Source organism: Protopterus annectens, chromosome 12.part0, assembly GCF_019279795.1.
Source record: "Protopterus annectens isolate FY-2018-M chromosome 12.part0, PAN1.0, whole genome shotgun sequence".
NCBI lineage: Eukaryota > Metazoa > Chordata > Ceratodontiformes > Protopteridae > Protopterus > Protopterus annectens.
Genome location: NC_056746.1, coordinates 977945199 through 977969804, shown reverse-complemented (window position 1 = coordinate 977969804; position 24606 = coordinate 977945199). Strand labels below are relative to the sequence as shown.

The window sequence follows — 24606 nt, the reverse complement described above, 5'->3', positions numbered from 1 at the left end:
GAGACACAAAGGTATGAGGCGTGGCCCAAGTAGCTGCTGCACAAATAGTGTCAATGGGAAGTCTGTCCTGAAAGGCTACAGAAGTGGATAGACTCCTGGTCGAATGTGCTTTTGGCTTAGAAGATAGTTGTTTGCCCCTTAGAGAGTACACATAGGAAATGGTGGAAGTCAACCATCTAGATAAGGTCACTTTAGATACTGGAAGACCCAACCTGTTTTCTGCATAGGAGACAAACAATTGGTCTGATTTTCTAATTTGTTTAGTCCTATGTAAGTAGTACCTGAGCTGACGATGAACATCCAATAAATGCAGCTTCTGTTCAGCTCTGTCAGAATAGTTAGGAAAGAAAACTGGTAGATCAATAGATTGGTTAATATTGGCTTGAGATACAACCTTGGGAAGAAAGGAAGGGTTAGTTCTGAGCGAAACCCTATCCTTATGAAACACCAGATAAGGTGAACGAATACAGAGGGCCTGAATCTCAGAAACTCTTCTTGCAGAAGTAACAGCCAGCAAAAATATAGTTTTCCATGTCAACAGCTTTAAAGAACACGTAGCAGACGGTTCGAAAGGAGGTAGAATAAGGGATGCCAACATTAAGTTCAGATCCCATTGCGGAGGAGGATGTTTCACAGGCGGTTTTAGGAGAAAACTCCTCTCAAAAGGCTTTGCATAACCTATGAGACATGATGTTATTGTCCTGCAAGCCAACATGAAATTTGGAAATAGCAGCCAGTTGTACTTTGACTGTAGATGATGACTATCCCGAATGAAAAACCTCCGCCAGGAAATCCAAAACAGAATGTATAGGAGCGGTGAAAGGATCAATATTTCTGGCGTTTGCCCAAATAGAAAAACGTCGCCACTTGCTAGCATAAACAGTTCTAGTGGATGACTTTAAAGAAGACACTAAAATGTCTCTGACTGAGTCAGAAATCATTGGTAGCCTGGCTAGGGAAGGAAGTGGAGCAACCAAGCAGTGAGGTTGAGAGAATGAATGGCCCGGTGCAGCTGACCCGACTGGTGGATCAAAAGATCCGGAACTGGGTCCAGATGCCAGGGCTGCACCAGAAGGTGATGATGTAGAGACGGAAACCAAATTTGTCGAGGCCAATATGGAGCAATGAGGATCAATTTGGCTCTCAAACGGTGGCTTTCTGAATGACTTGTGGAATCAATGGAAAGGGAGGAAAAGCATAAAGAAGTCCCGAGGCCAATCCTGGGTTAGAGAGTCTCTCAAGGGTTGGCCTGGAAGAGGAAATAGTGTGAAGTAATCTGGGCACTTGCTGTTTTGTGGGGTAGCGAAAAGATCGCAACAAGGGGTGCCCCACTTCAGAAAAATCTGATCCACTACAGACTGATTGAGAGACCATTCGTGAGGCATCAGAATAGATCTGCTTAGCCTGTCCGCCAATAGGTTGGACCTGCCGGGGATGTGCGTTGCTATCAGAAACCGCTGAGAAGAGATCGCCCATTGCCAAAGTCTGAGAGCTTCTCGACATAAGGGATAGGACCTGGTTCCGCCCTGTTTGTTGATGTACCAGACCACGGACATGTTGTCCGTCTGTACTGCAATAGTCCCTGTGGGAAGAAAGTCGATGAGGGCTTGCAACGTTAAAAGCACTGCTCTCATCTCCAGGACATTTATGTGCAGGTGGTATTCTATGGGTTGCCACGTCCCGTGGACCATCCTGCCCTGATAATGCCCCCACCCGATCAGAGAGGCATCCGTGGTGACTGTGGCAACTGGAGGAGGGGAACAAAGGGTCGGCCCTGATGAAGAAGAGGGAAGATATCCACCATCGTAGATGAGCCCTGCAAGACTGTGTCACTAAGATCTCGTGTCTCATGGGCAGATCGTGGTACGACCACTGCGTGAACAACATCCACTGCAGGAGACGCATGTGGAAGCGAGCCAGTGGAAGAAGAACAATGGCTGCAGCCATTAGGCCTAGAACTTTCAAGACAAACCTGGCTTTGACCTTGTTGCTTTGTAACAGAAGCTGAACAAATTTCTGGATGTCCAGAATCCTTTGATTTGTTAGCCTGGCTAACATTCTGACGGTATCTAACTCTGCGCCTATAAAGGTGATAGATTGGCAAGGCAGCAGAGAGGATTTTTCGAAATTCACCGAAATTCCTAGACTCTTGCAAAGCTGTAAGGTGTAGTCTCTGGACCGAAGAAGCTGATCCTTGGAGGTGGTGGAGAGGAGCCAGTCGTCCAAATAAGGAAACACTTGGAATCCTCGATGTCTCAGGTGAGCTGTGACCACTGTCATGCATTTGGTGAACACTCTGGGGGCTGAAGTGAGGCCAAAGGGCAGTGCTCTGAATTGGTAATGACTGGCTCCCAGCCGAAGCGGAGAAACCTTCTGGGCGTCTGTGAATCTTTATATGATAGTACGCATCCTGAAGGTCTATCGAGCACATCCAGTTGTCCTTGCCCAGAAAGGGCAGAATGGATTGCAGCGTGACCATCCGGAATCTTGCCTTTCTGACAGACTTGTTTAGTCTGCTTAGGTCTAGTATTGGTCTCCAATCTCCCGTCCTTTTGGGGACCAAAAGAATCTTGAGTAGAAGCCGGATCCTACTTGGTCTGCGGTACTGTTTGGATGGCTCTTTTTGCAAGGAGTTTTGAAACTTCCTGTTTTGCCAAATCCCTTTGACCGGGTGAGATGTCTGGAAGGGATTGTAGAGGTACGGGAAACCTTACGAAGGGGATTTTGTAACCCTCGGATATAATCGACTGTACCCACTTGTCTTGTGATAGGGATTGCCAGGCTACTGGGTACAGCGAAATTCTTCCCCCGACTGCCTCCAAGGGTGGACAGTCGGGCAACACCTCAGGGATGCTGAAAGGGCTTCTCAGGAAGAGGCTCCCTGTTGCCCTGGTTCTGAGGACCCCCCTGCCTCTAGGGCGGCGTCTATTATTGTTACCCCCTCTGCCTCTGGGGGTAAACTGACCACGTGTGTCCGGTGTAGCTCCTTGGGCTTTACGGAACCACATCTTCCCCCCCTTCTGACCCTTGGGATATGGTCTAGAAGGAGTGGAAAACTGGACTCCAACGGCAGAAAGAGTTTTACCATCCTGTTCACATCTGGTCAAAGTATCCTTCACCTGAGGTCCGAACAAAGCCGAACCGTCAAAGGGGGTGTTGGTGAAGGACGCCTTAAAGGGGTCCACAAAATTACACAGCCGCATCCAGGCTTGGCGTCTAAGAGCAACACCTGTGCCTGCGGCCCTGCTCGTTCCATCGGCTGCATAAGATATGAGCCACATGGAGGAGTTAGATATCGAATTCAGGTTAGCTAGCTGAGAGGCAATCTTTTCCTGAGCCCCAGCAGCTGAAGGATCCTGGACTACTTCTCCCAGTTCCTTGAGAATATCTCGTTGAAGCCTGGTGAAGTGACAAAGGTAATTCAGCGAACGCATTGCAAAGGTCGCTGAAGAAAACATCCGCTTTCCATACCTCTCCATGGTCCTAGAATCCTTATTAGGAGGATGGACAGGTACTGAAGGATCCGCCAGTTCCTTCTTAGTGGCCGCCACCACCATAGCATCCACAGAGACACCTTTGGACAGGAACTGTTTGTCCGAAGGGGCCGTGATGAACTTGGATGGTCTCCTGGGGACAGGTTCCACAGAATCTGGAGCCGCCCACGCCTTCCGAGCCACTACTTGCATGAGTGGGTCGAAAGGCGGAGACACCCAGGAGGTGGAGGGTCGGGATCCAAAAGCCTCCAGGTATACCGACTCATCCTTGGAGGGGTCAATGGAGGGCCAATTCCCCCTCTGTTTGAGGAGCTCAAGGATGTCTGAAAATGAGATATCCTCAGAGGGGACCGAGGGAACCCTCCGACTCATCTAAGTCGGTATCAGATGTAGTAGACTCAGGGAGTCTGTGTGTTTCCTCTTACCGTCCTCTTCCGAGGGGTTCCCCCTGCAGGGTCAGGAGAAACCTCGGAAGAGGAGGAAATTCCCAGTGGGGAAACCTGGGGCGATGGATCCCTGGGCCTGAGAGCAAGAGGCTGGCAAGAGGCATCTGCAGGCACTGATGAGGGAGGAGCTAGAGGGATAGACCGTTGACCAGGCTCAGAGGCCAGGACACTCCTCATCACCTCAAAGGCTCCTCTCCCCGGGAGACCTGAACACACCCGCTCGAAGAAACAGGAATGGTCGGCTCCAAGGAGAGAGAAGGCTCGAGGCCGATGTCGGCGCCGAGCTTACCAAAGCCGAAGCTCCGAGAGGGACAGCGGGGTCGGACAAGGGTCCGATGCCACTAGCCCCCTCGGAGCCGACAGTGGAAACCCGACGACCGGATCCCTCCAAGGAAAGTCTCAAGGAGGAGATCGGAGCCGAGGATGACGGAGCCGAAGGATGTATCTGCTCCGGCATCGAAACAGTCGCTGTCCCGAGAAGCTCCGGCTCCGAACTCTGGTGTGGAGTCGGAGGAGGAATCTCAAGAATTGGGGCTGTAGCCGAAGTCTGTTGAGACGGGCTATGGAGCATTTGGGCCAGTGCCTGAGATTTCAACAGCCTGCTTACCAACCTCTCCAAATCGTGGTCAGACAGCCTGGAAGATCTCGAAGATCGGCTCCGATGGCTCCGCTCCGACAAAAGAGGAGACCCCGGAGCCGAGTGAATACTTAGTATCGAAGGGGACCGGGATCTCTTGCGGGCCGGAGCCGAAGTCCCTTGAACCCCAGATGGAGCCGAGGATCTCTCGGCTCCGATGCTGGATAAAGTGTCGGCTCCAGCCGGGGCCGACAAGGCAACAGTAGTCAGGGTATCGGAGCCGGGCGGCACCGAACCCACTACTCTAGCAGAAGAAGTATCGGCTCCAGCCGGAGCCGATATCGGCTCCGACGGAGCCACCGGAGGAGGCTTGGACACTGTAGCCTGAGCCTTCGGTGACTTAAGAGGTTTTCCTGCCCCTTGCTTAGGAGGAGAACCTTCAGGTTTTAACAAACCTCGGAGGATCAACTTGTTCCTCCTTTCCTGCAGGACTCTCTGGCTAAAGGCATGACACAACGCACAGGAGTCCTGCAGGTGCAAAGGCCCCAGGCAATACACACAAGAAGTGTGACCGTCTGTCAGGGACATTTTCTGACAGCACTGGTCACACTTCTTGAAGCCTGAGACCTTGCCTTCCCTAGACATCCTAAAAGGATATACACAAACAGTCCCCACAAACACACAACTTAATCCCTACACAGACACACAGGAAGGGAATAACTTGGGGAACTAGGCCTGACTAAAGATTTAACTGAAAAACTATTTTGAAAGTTTAAAAAGGAAGGGAATAGGGTGGGCTGTACTAAATACAGGCTAACCTAACACTGAAGGGAAATTAAACCCCTAACTAAACTTTTTCTTCTTTAACAAGAAAAAACTTACCTCAGCTGGCAAAGGAGACCTCTTTCGCTAAGCGGCAAACGAGATCTGAGGTAGTTCCGCCTTGCATCATGGGATATAGGGTTGCCTCGAGCTGGTAAAAGGAGTTCTCGAGCTAAAGCTAGTGCAGAGTCGGAGCCGAGGATCGGCTCCGAACCCATCCAGCAAGAATGAAGGCGAGATTGACAACTTAACATCAAATATTTCAGTTGCTGGCTACAATTTTCTTCACTTCATTAACGTGAACATTAAAGGTGGTGATAAAAGTTTTACATAGATATTCTTTATCTTGCTTCTTGTTGAAAGAATTTATCTGACCCAACAATGGGATGTAAAAACCATCTCTTTTTTTCCAACCACCTCAATAGTTAGTTGTTCCACTAACTTAGCAGGATAGCCCCTGGTCAAAAACATATTTTGCAACACTGTAAATTTCATCCAAGAAGCTAGGGTACTCAGATACCATTCTTGCTGCCCTTACTATCTTGTTAAACTATGAAATAATCACTGGTGAAATTTATATGATGTTATCCAATACTCAATACCAGGGATTTGTGGTATTCAAAAAATACAAAGATTTGAGCAATCCCCCATTGAGACCAACTGTTAATGCTTCCAATTTCAAGACCAATCCCATGGTAAAATATGTTGATTTTCTTTTGAGATACCCTACAACATAATGTAATTTTAAAGGATTCATGGGACTTTGAGTTAGTCCCTTATATCAAAATGATTTGATATTTATAAAAGCAGATGTTAAGGACCTGGGCATGGTTATACATCATAATACAGGTATCATTTGGGTATCGAAATACCTTACTAAACCATACAACCTTAGACAAGGTTATAAACAAAACTATTTTACTATTAGAGCTGGTTTTAAACAACTATATATATTTTTGAAGGGTCTTTATACCATCAAAAGACAGGAGTAGCCATTGGGAGGTATTTGTGCCTCGATTTAAGACTATATAGTCATGGTGTATTTTGAGGAATAGTTTGTAGTGAAATCAAAATATAAAGGCAGTTGCAACCTGTACAATACATTTCTGGATGATGCATGTACTTTTTGGACAGGAAGTATACTGCTCTTAGATGTGTCTATACGATACATTAACACCACCACCACTAGCTTTTTTAACTTTCATTTGTTCACAATCTAGTAGAGTTATTTGTCGATGTTAAAGACAGTAACAATGTTTTAGTTCAAGCAGCTTTAGGAAAAGCCACTTATTCTAATACCATGCTTCATTACACTAGCTGCCATCCTTACCACCAAAAAAGATTAAGGGACAGATGGGGAAGGGCATCAAGAATGGTAACAGAGTACCCTAGGGATGAAATTAAAGTGTTACAAAATATGTTTTAGAAAAGGGGCTATTCCGCTAAATTAGTGGAACAAGTAGAAATTGAGGTAGTTAGAAAAAGAGAAAGGTTTTTACACCCCATTTTTGGGTCAGATAAATTCTTTCAACAAGATAAAGAATGTTTATGTAAAACATTTAGCTCCTTAATGTTCGTGCTAATGAAGTAAAGAAAATTGTAGACAATTGGAATATTTGTATTGATGATGAGCTACTTAACATTTTTGGGTTTAAACCAAAAATTACATATATGAGGGATAGGAATTAGAAGGAACTCCTGGAAAAATGTTCAGTGAATCTGGGTTAAATTAGAGGGAACAGGAAGGGTACATACAAGGGTGGTAATTGCACACAATGTAAATACATCTGTGATGGTGATGTTATGGTTAGGAACAAAGAATGGAAAAACAAAGCATATTACAACTGTTTCTCAAAATGAGTGGTTTATGTGGCATTATTTTAAGATTGCCCTGTTTTTTATGTTGGAAAAACTAAAAGAATGTTAACGGAATGTATACACGAACATATTTATGATATTAACAGTAGTAATAGCAATAAAAGAAGTGCTTTGTGTAAGCATGTTCAGGAGTTCCCAGGAGTGGTCTTCAAGTTTTGGATTCTAGATAGTGTTCATTTGGACGTCAGGGGAGGTCCATGGAAAATCAAACTAGAAATTTTGAAATTAAAGTGACAAATTTTTCTGAACACCAACAGTTACATTGGTATTAATGAAATTATTTCAGTTGACAGTGTTTTAATATTCAAAGTTAAAACTTTGAACGATTTCTTGGTATTTAAATATATATATATACACACACACACACACACACACACACACACACACACTTTGGTGATCAACACAAGCTTGCTTTAGCTGCTCCTAGTGTTACTTTAAGAGTTTTTTTTTTAAAACACATTAATTAGATAACATATTTAAATGGAATTTTTCTTTGTACTGTGTTCTGAAGTCCTGCTAAACTCTCTTTTTAACAAATGGTGCATTGTCCGTACTTGAACAGAGTCCTGTGGTTACTGGTTGTGCTTTGCAGTTCAGTGCCTGATTTGGTGGTTACTGATACTGAAAGCTAATATTTGTGGAAAGAGGGAAATGTCATAAGGTGATCTAGGACAGTAAATTTAACTGAAGCAAAATCAGCAATAGGGTGCTGTAATGTCTAGATGGTACAGGTGCTAAAGGCCAAAAAAGTCTTCTAAATACCCACTGTTTGTATGTTACGAAGCTACATATAGGTCATAAGAAAAGTTATGTACTCACTATAAAGCTCCATGTGCGTTATACATCTCACCTTCATTCGGTTGGGTATGAACAGATTATCGGTTCCAATTCAGCCTATACAAAAGCTCGAGGACTTCCACCGGCTCGTGACCGTAGCCCTATCCCATCATGCTTAAGGAAGATTACCCATATCTTGTTTGCAGGTATTTATCACTAGAGAGAGGAACTATTTACATATGTAACAAATCAAAGGAGAGTCAGAAAACATGATATTCCAATCACAACTGCTCAGTCCTCCAGGACCAAAAGCCTGCGGGATGAAGGCTGGGATGTACGAATGAAGGCGAAATGTACAACACACATGGAATGTTATGGTGAGTACGTAACTTCTTTATGTGTTGTTCTTCTATCTCACCTTCATTCTGTACTGGGACAGCGACCCTAGTTTTTTGGGTGGCTCAAGGGAGAATATTCTTCAAAACAGTGGACCCAAAGGAAGCTCTGTTCCTGGAGGCCAAATCCACTTTGTAATGAGTGATAAAGGCATGAGGTTTTACCCATGCTGCTGCAGCACAAATAGTACCCATAGGTAGCCTCACTTTGCCCTTGTAGAATGACCTTTTACTTTTCCGGGAAGTTCTCTGTTCTGAGATTTATAAGTGAAGGTAATGCAATCCGTAAGCCATTTTGAAAGTGTGGTCTTTGATAACGGAGCACCCTTTTTGTCTGAAAATTATTTAAATAACTGTTCCCATTTCCTGTAATCTTTTGTTCCATCTAGGTCGAAACGCAATTGCCCGTGCACATCTAGCTGGTGTAGCTTATACTTCGCCCTGTTGCCATAGCTGGGGAAAAAACTGGTAAGTCTACGGATTGATTAGAGTTAGATTCTGAGCACACTTTGGGTAGGAAGGATGGGTTTGTTCGCAGAGATAATCTATCCTTACGGAAAATCATGTAGGGAGCCTTACTGACAATGTTTGTAGTTCTGATAACCTTCTAGCAGATGTGATGGCTACCAAAAGGGTTGTCCTCCATGCTATGAACTTCAGGCCACAGGATGATCCAGGTTTGAAGGGAGGAAGAATCAAACTAGATAAAACAAAGTTTAGGTCCCATGGCTCTAGAGGGTCTTTGATGGGCGGCCTAAGTAAAAAGGTACCTTTCAGGAAAAGCTTTGCAAAGACTGAGACATTATTTTTAGTCCCATTTCTCCTATATGGTAATTGGATACAGCTGCTAGTTGGACTGTAACAGCAGCTGCACCCTCATTAAAAAGCTTTGCCAAGAAATCTGACAGACATTATAGGGACAGTAAAGGGATCAATGTGGTTATTAAAGGCCCAATGGGAAAATCTTTTCCATTTGCTTGAGTATAATTTCCTGGTTGAAGCCTTATGAGATGAAATCAAGATACGTTTCACCGCAGGGGAAATGTCAGGAAGTCTGGCTATGTGTGGAACTGGAGCAGCCAAGCTGTCAACTTGAGGGTTTGAACCGATTGATGGAGCTTCCCTATGGAATGAGTCAGGAAGTCTGTAACCGGGTCCAGAAGCCACAGTTCCTCCTGGAGATGGGGCCAAGGAAAGGGGAACCATATTTGACGAGGCCAGTATGGGGCGACTAGTATCAAACTCTTTCCCAAAGAGCTGGCTTTCTGGAGAACTTTGGGAATCACGGAAAAGGGGGGGGGCATAGAGAAGACCCGAAGTCCAATTACGTACGTATGAGTGAGTCCCTTGGCAACTCCCCCTGGGGGGAGATCAGAGCAAAGTAGCTGCTGCACTTGGCATTCATGGATGTGGCAAAGAGATCGTAGCAAGGCTGGCCCCATTTTTGGAAAATCTTTTCTGCTACTTCCAGTTTTAAGGACCACTCATAAGGCATCAGAATAGTTCTGCTGAGTTTGTCTGCTATCACGTTGGCTTTCCCCAGGATGTACACTGCTGTCAGAAAGCACTGGGAAGACAATGTCCACTACCATACTCTTTGGGCCTCTTCACAGAGGGAGTAAGACTTGGTTCCTCCTTGTTTATGTACCACACAACTGAGATGTTGTCTGTATCACAATCGCTCCTAGTGGAAGAGAGTCTTGGAATGCTTGCAACACTAGAAGCACTGCTCTCATCTCTAGGACGTTTATATGCAAGTGGGTCTCGTGATCCTGCCAAGTGCCCCAGACAGTCTTTCCAGATAATGCCCCCCCTCACCCTATCTGGCAAGTGTCTGTGGTCACTGTGGCTAATGGATGTGGAAAAACAAATGGTTGACCTAGGGTCACCTGGGTGGAATAAAGCCACCAATGAAGGTCCTTCTTGCAGGATTCTGTGATAATAATTTGGTGAGACATGGGTAACTCCTGCATGGACCACTGAGTCAACAGCAGTCACTGTAAAATTCTCATGTGCAGACGTGCTAATATCAAAGTTATTGCTGCTGCCATGGTACCCAAAACTTTCTGGACAGTCCTTGCTTGCACCTTTTTCTTGGACAGTAGAATTTTTACTTCATGACATAAGTACTTGAACTCTTTCGGTGGAAGTCTTGGCCAACATTTGCTTTGTTATTGAGGTCTGCTCCTATACAGATGATATGCTGAGATGGAACAAAGCAGATTTTTCTTAATTTATAGTGATCCTTAGGATGACAGCAAAGCTGTATGGTGTTGTCTTTCACTCTTGTTAGCAGATGCTTGGTAGTGGCAGTTAGCCAGTCATCTAGGTACGGAAACACTCAATCCTAGGTGCCTCAAGTGAGATGTGACTACTGCCATGCATTTGGTGAACACTCTGGGGGCTGTGGTGAGACCAAAGGGCAGAGCTCGAAACAGGTAGTGACTGGCTCCCAGCTGAAAGTGCAAATGACTCCTAGATCACCTGCCCATTTTGATATGGTAGTATGCATCCTGGAGATCTATCGAGCATATCCAATAGTCTTTTCCCAGAAAGGGAAGTATCTACTGCAGTGTCACCATCCGGAACTTTGATTTCCTCATGGACTTTAGTCCACTGAGATCCAAAATGACTCTCCAGTCCCCTCTCTTTTTCAGAACTAAAAAGAACCTTGAGTAAATTCCGGATCAAACTTGGTCTGCGGGGACAGCTTGGATGACTTTTGTCAAGCAACTTTTGTATTTCTAGAGCTGTGTGATCCCTTTTGACTGGGCGGAACATATGGGATTGATTTTGTTTTTAAGGGGGAAAAGAAAAGGGAATGTAATAGCCTCTGGATAAGATCGTTTGTACCTATTTGTCTTATTTCTAGCCAGGCACATGGGTACAAAGGTAAGTGACCCCCGACTGGCTCCAGAGACGGACAGATGGGTCTCCTTTCAGAAGCACTGAAAGGACTTACCAAGGAAGGAGTCTCTGTCACCCCCCATCACGATTGGCATCTTCCATTGTTACTTCTCTCTCTGCTCCTGAAGGAAGGATCCACACGTGTGTCCTAGAAAGCTCTCTGGGACTTTCATAGGTTCATACTAGGCTATCTGCCCTAGGGCATTTATAAGCCTAGCCAGAGTGTGTTTGGCTTTCGCCACCCATTTTAAATTTTGCTATGCCCTTTTTCGAGATTAGTATACTGTGCCTCTGTCTAACAGTGACACAGAAGTGATACCCGGGGTAAACCTATGATCCTCCCATCCACTCATCAAGATTCCTCTTGTGGAGAGTCAGTGAGGGACTCTGCCTAACCTGGACTGGGATTTTATTCCAGAGTGAAGGGAGCCTCTGGGTTATGTATCTGTCCCTCCAGCATGTCCTATTTATTTCAGTGCTGAGGTTCAAGTCTCTCGAGTGCGTAGCTCGATGAGATTTGGATTTTCTGAGGTGCAGCATGTCCATTAATTCCGGGTTGGACATGGCTTTATACGTCAGGCACAGATGGTCTCTGAGCAGGCGGTATGCCACTGAGTAGAGCTGGAGTTTCTTTAACCGGGCAGCATATGGCATCTGAGCCCTTTGATCCTCTTGGTGAGGTATTTTTGGGTTCTTTCCAGTTGCTGCAGGTGTCTGGTAAGGTACATCCCAAAAGGGGCATTGTACTCAATTATGGGCGTGATGAGGGATGACTAAAGAGGCACGATGACCTCCCCTGATCTAGATGTGAATCCCTTCATGATTAGGTGGGCTATATAAAATGTTTTTCTAACCACTTTGGCCACGTGGTTGTCAAATGAGAGACTGCTATCAACTTGGGTCCCCAGGTCCCTAATTACTTCTTCCGTACTTAATGGATTACCACCTATGTGGTAATTTGTGGGCACTTTGTTTTTGCCAAAGGGGATGACTATACTCTTTCTGGCATTTAGCTTGAGGCCATGGCTCTGGCACCAGTTGTCTGTTTCTATGAGGCCCTTTTGGAGGATGCTTGTGTCGGCTGGAGTCGATTATGGCACCCAGTTTGCAGTCATCTGTGAACTTGGTCAGCCACAGTCCTTCCGTGTTGGCTTGTACCTCCGAGAAATATATATACCGAACAAGAGAGGTCCCAGGACTGAGCCTTGTGGGATGCCACTTGTAACTGGTTTGGAGTCCGACATGGCTCCAGCAATTCTAACCATGTGGGTTCTGTCCTTGAGCCAGTTTGCAACCCATCTAGTGACATAGGGGTTTATATTTAAGCTGGTGAGCTCATCTATAATGCCCGAGTGGGGTACTGTATCGAAGGCTTTTGCGAGGTCCAGGTAGGCTGTGTGGACCACCTTCACCTAGTCAATGGCCTTGGTGACTGTTTCAAAGAAATTGACCAGGTTTAAGAGGCAGGATATGCCCTTAAAGCCGAACTGGGTAGGATCCAGTGTCTGTAGGTCCCCAATATCTTTATTTATGAGGTCCATGATGATCCTTTCCATAGCTTTGCAGGTCAAGCTAGTCAGGCTTATGGGGTGATAGTTTCCAGGATCTGTTGAGGCACCACCTTTGTGGAGAGGGACCACTGTTGCTGTATGCCACTCTTTGGGTACATATCCTGTAGTAAGGCTGAGATTGAACAGTAGTTTTATGTTTGGGTTTAGCTCTTCTTGGAGTTCATGTAGGACGCAGCCCGGGACACCGTCTGGTCCCATTGATGCTGTGTTTTTTGCTTTGGAGAGGGTGGCTCTTACCTGAGCATCTGAGATGTCAGGGGGGCAGCACTCTGCTGGGATAGATATTTGCCCTTTTGGTGGGGAGGGGGGGAGAAGTTTGCACTGAACCTGTCAGCTAGGATGTTGGCAATGTCTGTGGGTTCAGTGTATTGTTTGTAATTTTGGACTAATTCTGAGCATATCTGGGAATTCCCACCCAGGTTCCTAACATAACTAAAGATAGCTTTGTGATTATCCTTGGTGTTCTGTGCAATTTTTCTCTCGAAGCTGGCCTTAGACAATTTTATGAGTGCCCGTAGTTTTTTGCTAATACTGATCAGAGATGCCTTCCCTTTTTGGGATTTTGCTCTATCATGTAGTAAGCTTCCTCCTTCTATTGTATAGTTTGTTTATGGCTGGGGTCCACCAGACAGGACGTCTGCCTTTGGAGGATTGGGTCTTGGTTTTATTTGGGATTGCATGATCCATGCATTCCTGAAGGTGTTCATAGAATGAGTTTATAAAGGATTCTGCGGTCTGGGCCGTATTTTCCACAGGCCCGGGGGCTTTGAATGATTCCACCTCAGTTTTGAGGAGTGTGAAATTTGCTTTAGAGAAGTTTTTCAATGTGGTTTTCTGGGCAGGGGGTGGGGTCAGGATGTGAATATCCAGTGAGATTAGTTTATGGTCTGATCTTACCAGTGAGGGATACACTTCTGGTCTGGAGCATAGAGTTCCCATGTTGGTAATGATCAGGTCCAGTATGTTTTCCCCTCTTGTGGGAGTGGTAACAAGTTGTTCCATAGCATTTGAGTTTATAAATTCTAGGAACCTTTGGGCTAGGGTGTTGGAGCTAGAGTAATGCTCCCAGTCTATGTTTGGGTAGTTGAAGTCGCCCAATATAATGTTGTTTGGAGAGACCTTCATATTTTTCAGTGTTCTCAGCAAGGCCGAGTGGGGTTCCTGGGTTTGGGAGGGTGGTCTGTAGCAGGCTATAAACTGGAAGGCAGCTTTACCCACTGTTAGTTGCACATGGATAGTCTCTGATGCTTCGTGCTGTGCCACCAACCTGGAGGTGTGGGTATCTTTGACTAATATTGATACTCCCCCCCTCCTTTTGTGGTTCGGTCCAAGTTTTGGGGCCGAAAAGCATGGTATGAGGTATAACCTGGTAGTGCTGGGGTGCTCTCGGGAGCCTTGAACCAGGTTTCTGTTACTGCATAGATATCGATGTTCTCCATGCTAAGGAGAGTTTCGAGTGCGTGCATCTTGAGGTTTAGACTTCTGGCGTTGAGTAGCATTACTCAGTTTTTTATCCCTTGTGATACCTATGGAGGTGGGTTTGTCTTTTGAGCCTTCCTAAAAAAGGCACTATGGGGGTGTCAAGAGCCTTTGCCAATATCCGAAAGCCCAGGGGTGACAGGTGCAAGCCGTCCCTAGCGAAGCACGTGGCTTGTCGAGCATGTCATCCCAGGCTGACAGGCATTGGATCCCCTTTGAATGACACCAATACTTAAGCCAATTGTTGAACCACATTTCCCCCTTCTGACCTTTGGGGTAAGGTCTGCTAGGAAGGGAAAAATGGACTCCAATGGCAGACAGAGTCTTTTCTTCTTGTTCACACCTGGTTAGTGTGTCTAACTATTGGCCCGAACAAGGACGAGCCGTCAAAAGGGGCGTTGTTTAAAGACGACTTAAAGGGCTTCGCAAAATCACATAAGTGCATCCAGGAATGTCCCCTTAAGGAAATTCCTGTACCCACTGCCCTACTTGCTCCCTCAGTTGTATAAGAAGTGAGCCTCAAGGAGGAGTTTACCACTGAATTTAAGGTGGAGAGCTGAGAGAAAACCTTGTCCGAAACCCCCGCAGCTACAGAACCTTGGAGGGTACCTAGTAGTTCCTTCAGGAGATCACTGTGAAGCCTAGTAAAATGGGTCAGGTAGTTCAATGACCTGAGAGGAAATGACGTGGAAAAGTTGCGCTTTTCATATCTGTCCATCATATGAGACTCCTTGTTCGGCAGATGGACAGAGGAGGATGTTTCTGAAAGCTCCTTCTTGGTGGCTGCTGACAGCATCATAGCATCTACTGAGACACAGTTAAGGAACTGCATGTCCGAACAGGTGGTAATGAACTTAACTGGCCTCCTAGGAACAAGTTCCATTGAGTCCGGAGACTCCCACGCCTTTCGACTAACTACATTCATGAGCTGGTGAAAAGGTTGCAACACTCATAAGGTGGAAAGGCGAGACCTGAAAGCCTCCAGGTATACAGACTTGTCCTCAGAAGGGGTGATGGACCTTCAGCCACCTCTCCGTTTAAGAATTTCTAGGATGTCTGCAAAGGAGACGTCCTCAGAGGGTGACCGTGGGGACCCTTCTGACTCGAGGTCCATATCGGATGTGATGGACTCCTCTGGGGAGTCAAAATGCTTCCTCTTGCATAATTTCTTTCAAGGGACCTCTTCAGAGGGATAATCTGAAAGGTTTTAGAAGAGAGCGCTTCACCCAATGGGGCTTTGGGTCTTCACATCTGTGTGGATGCGATGGCACTGAGACAGACCCTGGCAATTTAGGGGGAAGAATACCTGAATCTGACAGTGGAGATGCTTGAGGTGACAGCACTCTCCTCATCAGTTTGAAGGCCCCCCAGCCCTGATCCAGTGAAGGTTCCTGCTCTGAAGAACTAGAAGGCATCATGGGGACCAAAACTGTGGGCTCCAAGGCTGATGTAGAAGCCAAGCTCACCTGCGCCGAAGCCCCAAGAGGCAAGTTCAGATCAGACAAGTGTCCAATCTGACTCCCCTTCTCTGGACCCGAGCAGAGAACGACAGCTCCTAGACTCATCAAATTCCAATGGAACCAAGGTAGTCAGAGCAGTGGTAGTTAGACTTGAAGATCCTGGTGCAGTTCTTGGCACCAACTGTTCCACTTCAGTCGGATTCAGACATTCTGGCTCAGAAATCCCAGATCAGGTTGAAGGAAGAATCATTGAAGGGGAGGGGTGATCTTTGTCGGCTCCGAATCTCCCTGGGTTGGAGTCGACAGCAACTTGGCTAGTGCCAGTGCCTGTAAAAAATCTCTTCACCACACGAGCCACATCATCGATTGGCTCCTGGAGGACTGAGAGGAGGGGGTAGGAGATCTCACTGACTGTAGCAAAGAGAGTTGGGGAGACTGGTTTCAGAACTGGGGACCAGCTCCGAATATGAAACTCCTTTGGCCCTGAAGCCATAATTGGAGCTGAGGAGGAAGATTTTTTGGGCCCGAAAGCCTTCTGGTCAGAGGATACACCTTTTGCAACTTTCTTGGTCAGTTCAAGTGAGGTAGAGAGGTAAATCCTCTCTTTCCCGACTTCTAAGACCTGGAAGATGGGGATTTTGGAGACTTGGACGTACTCTGAGTCTCTTCTATAGCCTCTATGAAAGGAGTCTTTACTAACCCTCTTAATATAAGTTTGTTTTCTCTCCAGCAAATCCATGGACCTAAAGGCATGACAAAAAAAAGCACATTACTCATGAAGGTGGACTGCACCTAAACAAACGTAACTAGTGCGGCAGTCTGTCAAAGACATTTTCTCCTACATTTACTGCATTTTTTAAAGCCAGAATGTTTTGACTCTTGAATCTTTAGACATAGTGAACCAATGGTACTACCAACAAACAGTGAAAACAAATAGAGGAAAATTTTTTTTTTTTTTTTTTTTTTTAAAACCACAACAGCAAACTCCATAAATGTGAAGCAAAGATGACAGCAGCTCTCCAATTTAAACAAACTTGCGTCTACAAGAATGGGAGAGAAAAAAAAACAAAAACAAGGGAAGGAAGGCCCTCTAATTTAAACAGGCCAAAGGAAGCCCTCTAACTTAAATGAGCTACCTCAGGGAACAAGAAAAAACACAAATGAGCTAGCAGAAGAAAAAAATATCAGCGTTTTCACCAAGCTTTCTAATTTAAATGAGCTTGGATAATTAGAAAAATGGATAGCTGGGATAGGAGTAAAAAAGGCCTAGCGGTAGAAATGACTGCCACAGTAAACAGCCAACAATAAGGTGAACTATACAAAAATGAATTAGAATAAAGCTACCAACACTCTACAAAGGTTCGAATACAGAACAATTTAACGATCAATTAGAAAATATAATTTACAGTTAGCCAGAGCTTGACTGAAAGCACCCGATCTTGTTTAGCGGCAAATGAGATCTGGGTAATCTTCTCGAAGCATGATGGGATTGGGCTACAGCCACAAGCCAGAGGAAGTCCTCGAGCTTTTGTATAGGCAGAGTCGGAACTACTGATTGGTTCTGAACCCAGCTAGTACAGAATGAAGGCAAGACAGGACATCAACACATTGTCTAAAAGATGTAAAAGGGTAAAAAGACAGACTTAAAAAGGCTTTCAAACAAAATGTGCTGGCATTAAATCATGAACCCAAAATGATGTCAAGACTGCACCAACTGAAAAAAAATATTACAAACACTTGGAACTTACCCACTCTCTGAGTATTGGTTAGAACTCGAGGTGCCTGCGTAGATGCCTGCCTCATTGTGCTGATTGTGGCAGAAGGGCGTCGTGTTGTGGTCCTCATCATAGGTGTAGCAGTAACATAAGAAGCTGCAAGAAATAAACCTCTCAGAACTCGGATAAAAACCCCCTTACTTGGTCAAGTGGTCTTACAATTTAATGCATCATGGCAAAGTCAGAAACCAGTTTCAAAAGCAAATTTCTTTTTGGTTACACATCCTACATTTTAAACTAGCAATAATGGTACCAACCAAACAAAAATAACAGCCCCACCCTAAGATGAAGTGCAGAGCATACTTTTCTGTTTGTTCTAGTAATTATACTTTACCCTGGCAAATGCCACAGTAGTAACTGTATACCAGTTTCATGTCCTGCTACAAACACTCCATTCTATCAGACTTCTCCTAAGGCTATGTGACAAGATACAGTATTAAACAAGATGGCTTTTAGGGCCATCTTGGACCCCGCCTATTGGAAATGTGGCATATCCGCAAATCAACCTCCACACATGTAATGCACACTCGGGACCTAACCTGGCCTGTGATATTAATAGAACCAGTGTCCCAGAGACTCCCCCATCTGTAGAATAGACTCCCTCTTCATGTTAAGCAGACTACCCCTCTATCCTCTTTTAACTGTAACCTGGATGATTGGATGAGAAATAGAAAATGTGTCCATGCTTGACAGGGGGGATGCAGGTGCTGACCTTGGAAACATGGGCATAAACTCTTGGATAGGCTCAAAAGGGTCTCATGGCCAGTAGCCTAGCAACCTCCTATGATACTATACACAAGAAGGTGCAGAGGGCAAAAATACTCTGGGAAGTGGGATAACTCCTTGTTTCACCCAGGCTATTTGCTTATTATAATACTTGGAATGCTCTCCTGACATATTCAGAGTTATTTTACTGATGGACACCAGTGCGTCACATACATTTTACTACTTAGACAAAGTCAAATGTTCACTTTTTGTATCCAAGTTTTTTTTTGTCTACAACTCAAAAGCTGAAGGGTGGTGTGTGTGTGGGGGACAGGAAAACTGATAGTCCAGAACTCTGTGCAGTAAGCTTCTGGTGGCTATATCACAGAATGAATAAAAACAGCAGCTTTGATTAACTAAAATCTTTCATCTTATCGGCTCAAAGTTTCATAAGTGCTTTTGTCTACCAAACTATTTTCAACAGCTGCAAATGTCTTCAGATTAGTGTTCATGCCAGTGTGTTTCTCAACTCTATTTCTTACATGAATACCACTAAGCCTCAAATTATAATAAAACAGTTTCAATGCAATGTAACTTTCTACCCCTAAGCTCAAAAATACTGGTCTCTACACAGGGCTACCTCATGACTTCTATATTAATACCACAGCCAGTTATCTTCCTGAAGTAGGTTCTCAGCCAAAACCACTTGAAATTTGTAGGAGGTACTACATTAAGCCGCAGTGGTGCAGTGGTAGTGTTGTTGCCTCACAGCAAGAGGTTCTCATTCGATTCTCGGCTGGAGCACCTTCTGTGTAGAGTCTGCATGTCCACCTCGCAGTTGAGTAGTGTTCGAAAGACATGCGTAGAATGGGCATGCCTTCCTTGAAGGTTGGGCATCGAGCTGGCACCTCAAAAATCTACTACCAATCATTAGCAGACCGGAGTTCCGCTGTGGCGACCCCTAACCAGGAAATGCCAAAAAACAACTATAAAACAGAAAAAGGGCACTGCAATAGGGGCAGCCATGGCCCTTAACCTATCCAGCACTAGGTGGGAGACTCAAACCACACAAAACAGACTTCCAAAGGGATACAACCAGTTATCTTCATTTTATTCAATTTTCATCACAGGCAAATCCACTCTGGACATTCTAAGTGAATTCATTAAATGTATTGAAAGCTCAACACATTTCTTGAAGTTAAATACCACACAGACACCAGCTGGACATGACAGTTTAAAAATTCAAGCAACACGACTCTTCAGTGACATTTGCCTCAAACTGTCCATGAAGTACCTGCATGTTATAAGCACATACCCACCATTCACCAAATACAGTTTAATCAAATCAACCTCTGAGACTAGCCAGACTCTCCACATAATTCAGTAAACTATCTCAGAACACAGATAATTTGATCATGGACTTTCTGGAATGAGACTACAGACTAACACTGGACACATTGGATCCGTAGGCTTAACATGAAGGCATCTGAACCACAGGAAGCTCTGGACTTCCTAGAGAGAAGTCTACAAGGAGGCACTTACAAAACACTAGAATTCACCAAAAGGAAAAGTATGGTTGGGAGCTACACTACAGATGCAAAAATGCAAACTATTATCTGTAACAACTGGAGGATAAGCAACAGGTCAGTGGCATTCAGGAAACAGTACCACCTTTTCGCCTACAAGAGATCCAGGAAGCTTAAATCAAGACCAACATCCAGATTATGAGACCATGCCCAAAGAACCCCCTCTACCACTTGGCGCATATGCTTGTGGTAACTGCAGACAGAGCTACGTCATTATACACTCTGACCAGTAGTTCAGCAGCATAACAAGAACATATTAAAACAAAACAGATTTCAGCCAAGGAAGAAAACAATCGTGGGAGACCAAGAAATACACCTGTCTCTCCCTGAGCAAAGGGAGAGCTTTAAGACAGACAGCAAAATGACAGTATGAATGAAACAATTTTCAGCTGACTGATCAAAGAATACAGGTTTCTGCAAGATGCTGCTGACAGTACATCCCTGTGCCTTCTTACCACAACCTTGACCATACTAAGTAACTGATTCTGGTTTTGATTTGGCATAGCTAAGCATAGGAATATGCTTATGTCAGGAGAAGAGATCAAAGGAACTCCATTTTAATTCAAGACTGATTCCACTCTTGCTTTTTCTCACAAAAAATGTCATTTCTTCACAACACACTTCAAGACACTTGGCTGCAAAACCACAACAGTGGTTTATCTTGGAAAATGTTATTGACCAGCCTTCTACATTCAGAAGACATCTAGAACCCTGCCTGCAAAAACAAAATCTGAAAATATGCACACTACATTAAAGAAGCAATCATCAAATAAGTCTACAGACATCTACAGCTGTGCCTCCAACTTCAAAACCTTCCCATTTCATACACTGGATATTGTTCCCACTGTTCTAGACTGGGGATCTGGAGAGACCATTTAACACAAAACTGAGTGGCAGATCAGACAACATACAAGTAAACTCCCTGGACAGATGTCTTCCATCAAAAGCCACCTCCACTTTAGACCTGTGAAACATCAGGACTACTACTAACCCATTCACCTGGGACTAACGAGGGCCTTCCCATTAGAACACATCCATCATGGCTACTATCTACCACCAGCTAGGATTTACATGGACCTTGTGATAACATACACAGATCTGATTGGTGAATTCCAATCTAGGACTCACCTGGTGCTGTGCAGTGACAGTATGGGGAAACCGGAGAAAGTTTCACACAGGAACTCTGGACACTGAGCACCCAAGCACAGATTTTCATTGTCTGTTTTAGTTCAAGATTCTGATAGTATTTTCCTCGATAACCCAACTACTGCCCAAGCAGAACTGTTGTTTGCACTGTCCACACCCCTGCAGAAGTTAACCAATCTGCTAGGTCCACAGGATGAACACAGGTAAGTGCTCACTCTCTTCTCTCCTCATTCATACTTCTAAACCCCACTCCAGTTCTTTCACCTAACCTATGGGACTATTTTCTCCCTGTGCAGTCCTAGTACCTAGGCAACACTGACCCTCCAAGATGAACTTTCATCCTTACAACCTGTGCACTAGGTTTGGTCTTTTATCCCATCTCATTAAACATACACTAATATCCTATGCACCTCCCAACTCTGTACCTTGCTTCCATCTGGTTTAAATTTTCAGTCTTACTGAATAACAGGACTTTTTAAATGTATGCATATATGGGTGTACTTTAAATAATCTAACCACCCAAATGTTGACGTCGCCAACACAGACAAAAAAACTGAAGAAATAGACAAGTCACTGCATGTCCTTTTTAATAGAACATTGGAGCATGCAAGAAAAAAAAAAACTTTTTTTGCAGGCGGTAAGCCCCCCTCTGAACCCTCCACTCCCTGCTAATTATATATTCTAACTTCCAACTTCACACAACACAGGGTAAAATAAATATTCCTCAACTCCAGTAATGTAGCAATCTCACACAGTTGTTGACCACTTGTTCTGTCATCCAAAGTGTCAGCAAAACAGATGCGGTCTTTAACAGTTGACTATAAGAAGGGTTCACACGCGAGTGCACACACTATTAGAGAGACTGCTACTGTTAGCACACTCAAGTTTGCTTACCTAGTTTGCACTTTATGATTTTAATTTGGTTTAGCACGGACTGCAGACCATCTCAACAGTTGATACAAGTTTGTCATTATTAGCAGGACTTTGTCACTAAAGCTCCCTCTCACCATGCTCTCCTCACAGACCTACACAATATTAGCAACTCTCACAATGGTCCACTCTCGTGGCCAGTTGACCTAATAAAGGTCAACACTTGGGTGAAAGCACAGCCTCTTTACCATGTCCAAGCCACACAAGTCTAGACTTTCCAAATTCAAATACCACAATCCATTCCCATGACTTCTGCCATTCCTCGCTCATCTCCAACACCCACTCCCTTTTAGACTGACCTCGATACCTCCCCCTCCCTATCACAACCTGACAAATGTATTACACCTTTGATCTTAGCGGTGGGAAAGTTGCTTTGTACTAAACACAGTTCAGCTAAGAAATAGTTAAGAAACACCATTACTGAAGTATAAGCATTGACGTGAAGAATTCTGCAGCTCATAAAAAACTTGGTACACGAAAGTGTTGACCTTTTACTTTAGTGGCTCAAAGTTTTCTTATGGTTCACCCAAACTGTATATTTATTTTTATTTCATTAAGTTTTAAAAAAAAGTGCAAGTGTTCACCTGGACTTTCAAAAGAGTTGTAGACATATCTATTACCGTAATACCACCAAGTTACCACATTACTACCAGACACAAGAATCAAGCTAACTACTAGTTAAAGATCTTCTAGAGCTACACTGAATGGTTCAACCCATTTGTTGTGTGGAACTTCTGTAGATAACAGCACAGTTCAAATCTTTACTAAAATATCACCTCTAGAACTCTTTGAAAACTTCATGACTGCAATGGAAGAACTTGTTTGTTCACAGGGCCTTTACATGGAAGCTGTGAAGCAGCATGCTGTCTTTATTTTTCTTGTGGATAACAGAGAAGAGTCAAATTTATGTTGTTTGAACAGAACTTCAGGTTCAGTTACAACACTTGTGTACAAATCAAGGACATCCTCAAAATGAGTATATGCAGCCTGTTAGGACAGGCGTATCATAGGGAGAAATGTACTGTTGAGGAGCCAGACACCATGAGCTCATATTCTTAGCTTTGGATATCAATGAAGCTGCCAAAAACATATGAACACGTATCAAAGCCCATCTGTGATACCTAAAAATCATATAATTAAGAAAAACATGCAATAAAACAAAAAAAGGGTAAAAATTTCAAAAATGTTTTGAATTTGAATATTGCATGTTTAAATATGCATACCTGCAGGAGTCTAAACTTCCCTCATGCTCCTACAATTCCACAACTGAGAAATTTCAGAGGCCACATTGGTAGAAAAAGAAAATACATGTGGTATTGCTAGAAAAAGACTTGTGTTGCACAATACCTCTGATTTAGAAAATAATGGCACGAATGGTATAGGCACCCCCCCCCAAAAAAGTGCTTCTTGTAAATAAATATAGATTGCCAGCACAGTGTTTGGTATTTCAGAGTAGTGAAATGGGAAAAGAAGGGGCATGTGGGTTGGACTGTTTTAATACCAGGGTCGTGTGTGTGGACCAAATGCCCATTTGGTACTTGGGTTTCTATTCAATAGACCTTACTGTAATGAAGCCTTTGGGAGAGGAAGAGGGGCTAATTTGCAAGGGTGAAACTGTTCATAGATTGGTTCTGAATTTTTGTGCTCAAAAAAAGGTCAGTGTTTGTTGCCTTCCAGACCAAAACTCAACCCCCTTTTCCCACTTCTGGTACTTCAGGTAATCTAGTTTATATAGCACGTTAACGGTCTTAGTATACAGAACATTTGTCTGTGAAGTGAATTTCTGCAGTAAAACTAGTGCAATGTTTAACTGGGCATCTTATGGCCACAAACACAAAGGTGGTGGAAGCTCTACTACACTGAGAGATAAAGCTTGGACTATGGCCACAGAAATAAGCTTTAATGATTGTGCTCGGTGCTAGACAAACTCTAAGAAGCAAACAGGCATTAGCTTGCGTTTTCTGAAGGACAGTAATATTTATCCTGTTGCAGGAGCAGAGTATGAATCAGACTGCAAGAATGAACACACTCCATGCAAAAAGTGGGAAGTGCTGACATGAGATTAACAAAGAGCCCTGGTGTCTAACTAGGCATACTAGATATGCAGAAGCATACATCTATGAGATGACCTAACATGGGACCCATACCTGTCAGGAAATGGGAAAAGTGCCCTTTTCCCACCAAAATAGCAGCTTAAAATTAACTGTCACCTTCTCATAGCTAATGTCCTCAGATGTTAGGAAAAGGGGAACATTGGTGGATTAGTGGGCAACAGGGACTGGACTTGCTGGTTATGGAGTGATTACACGTGGAAAAAGATGATTTTAAAATGGTATCCCAATGCAGAAGTCCACGACTTTGAAGAGTAAAAAGACAACTAAAGAATCTGGATAAAGGAGTGCATACCAAGTATGTGACAGTTTAATCTCCAAATTGTAGACAGTTCAAAATGTTCTACATTTTCAAAATGTCTGTGTTACATGGCAGCACATACGAGTATATGTGCATAAAAATTACTCTCTACATGCATCCCAACATCCTTTTCGCTGTTTTTGCCCCAGTATTCTTCTTTTCCCTCTTATAACATTTTTTAACTTAGCTTTGTTATCCATGTTGAGGCTGAATGACTTCCACACGAACCATTTCTATTACAATTCA

The 24606-nt window shown here is 44.2% G+C and overlaps 2 protein-coding genes across 2 annotated transcripts in view; one reads left to right on the top strand and one right to left on the bottom strand.

The window, feature by feature from the left end:
- LOC122816238 (embryonic polyadenylate-binding protein-like) overlaps positions 1–17674 on the bottom strand; it is a 61613-nt gene extending 43939 nt beyond the window's left edge. The window contains exon 1 of the mRNA XM_044088981.1: positions 17555–17674. Within this exon, the coding sequence (XP_043944916.1) occupies positions 17555–17654 (100 nt within the window). The 5' untranslated portion in view covers positions 17655–17674. The remainder of the gene's footprint in view (positions 1–17554) is intronic.
- The window catches only part of PHYHIPL (phytanoyl-CoA 2-hydroxylase interacting protein like), a 959792-nt gene that overhangs the window by 142002 nt on the left and 793184 nt on the right, over positions 1–24606 (top strand). The window lies entirely within an intron of this gene.